Source organism: Numida meleagris, unplaced genomic scaffold (assembly GCF_002078875.1).
Source record: "Numida meleagris isolate 19003 breed g44 Domestic line unplaced genomic scaffold, NumMel1.0 unplaced_Scaffold283, whole genome shotgun sequence".
Classification (NCBI taxonomy): Eukaryota; Metazoa; Chordata; class Aves; order Galliformes; family Numididae; genus Numida; species Numida meleagris.
In genome coordinates this window covers 47,383-48,157 of record NW_018364534.1, presented here as the reverse complement: position 1 = coordinate 48,157, position 775 = coordinate 47,383, and the positions used below count along the sequence as shown (strand labels likewise).

The 775-nt window shown below is 54.7% G+C and overlaps 1 protein-coding gene across 2 annotated transcripts in view; it reads left to right on the top strand.

Annotated features, from left to right (window-relative positions):
• Positions 1–139: 139 nt before the first annotated feature.
• The window catches only part of DSN1 (DSN1 homolog, MIS12 kinetochore complex component), a gene marked incomplete at its 5' end in the record, with an annotated part of 4,889 nt that continues 4,253 nt past the window's right edge, over positions 140–775 (top strand). For both annotated transcript variants that reach the window (XR_002433954.1, XM_021382724.1), the window contains 2 exon segments: positions 140–185; positions 483–725. Coding sequence is in view for 1 of the 2 variants with exons in the window: in XM_021382724.1 (XP_021238399.1) it covers positions 140–185; positions 483–725 (289 nt within the window).

Here is a 775-nt window from a genome sequence, read left to right as displayed (position 1 = left end):
GAGGGGGATGGGGGGGGTCTGAGGGGGCCTCGGGGACTGGGTTGGGTCTCAGGGGGCCGGGGGGCCTCAGGGCCGGAGGGAACAGTAGGGCCGCCTCATTTCAAGTCCTGTAATGCCTGCAGAAACGTTCTTCCCACAGGCTTCCCTCACTGGATCCTTCCTTACAGCAGATGGCAGCGCTCCAGGTAGGGGTGAGTGAGAGAACTCGTGTGTTGTGAGGGTGGCAGAGCCCTGGCTCACGCTGTCCGGAGCTGGGGCTGTCTCCTTCCATGGGGATATTCACACGCACCTGGACGCTCTAGTGCTCAATCTGCTGTAGGGAACTGTTTTTAGCAAGGGTGGGGGTGCGGGGTGTTGGGTTCGATGATCTCCAGAGCTCCCTTCCAACCCCAATGATTCTGTGATCCTTGTGGGTCCCTTCTAACTCAGGATATTCTGTGATTCTTTAATACTTACGTGTTGATTATGCCCGTTTTTCACAGAACCTGACCCCGGGGAGAAGAAAAATCCTGAGAAACCTCCAAAGCCAATCGGCGTTGCTGCTGTTAGCCAGGAGAATGTTACTCCAGAAGCAGCTGCAGAAAAAACATCCCACAGGAGAGCAAGCTCTGTGAAAAGCCAAAATGCCACCGGCTCTCAAACCAAACGTCGCTCTTGGCGTCGCTCAAGCCTGAAGGGGACGAAACGCCGGAAATCTCTGCCTCCTTTTCATCAGGATGTTACTGGTAAGCAGTGTTCTGCCCTTTATCAAAGTCTCTTGAGAGCCATAGAATGG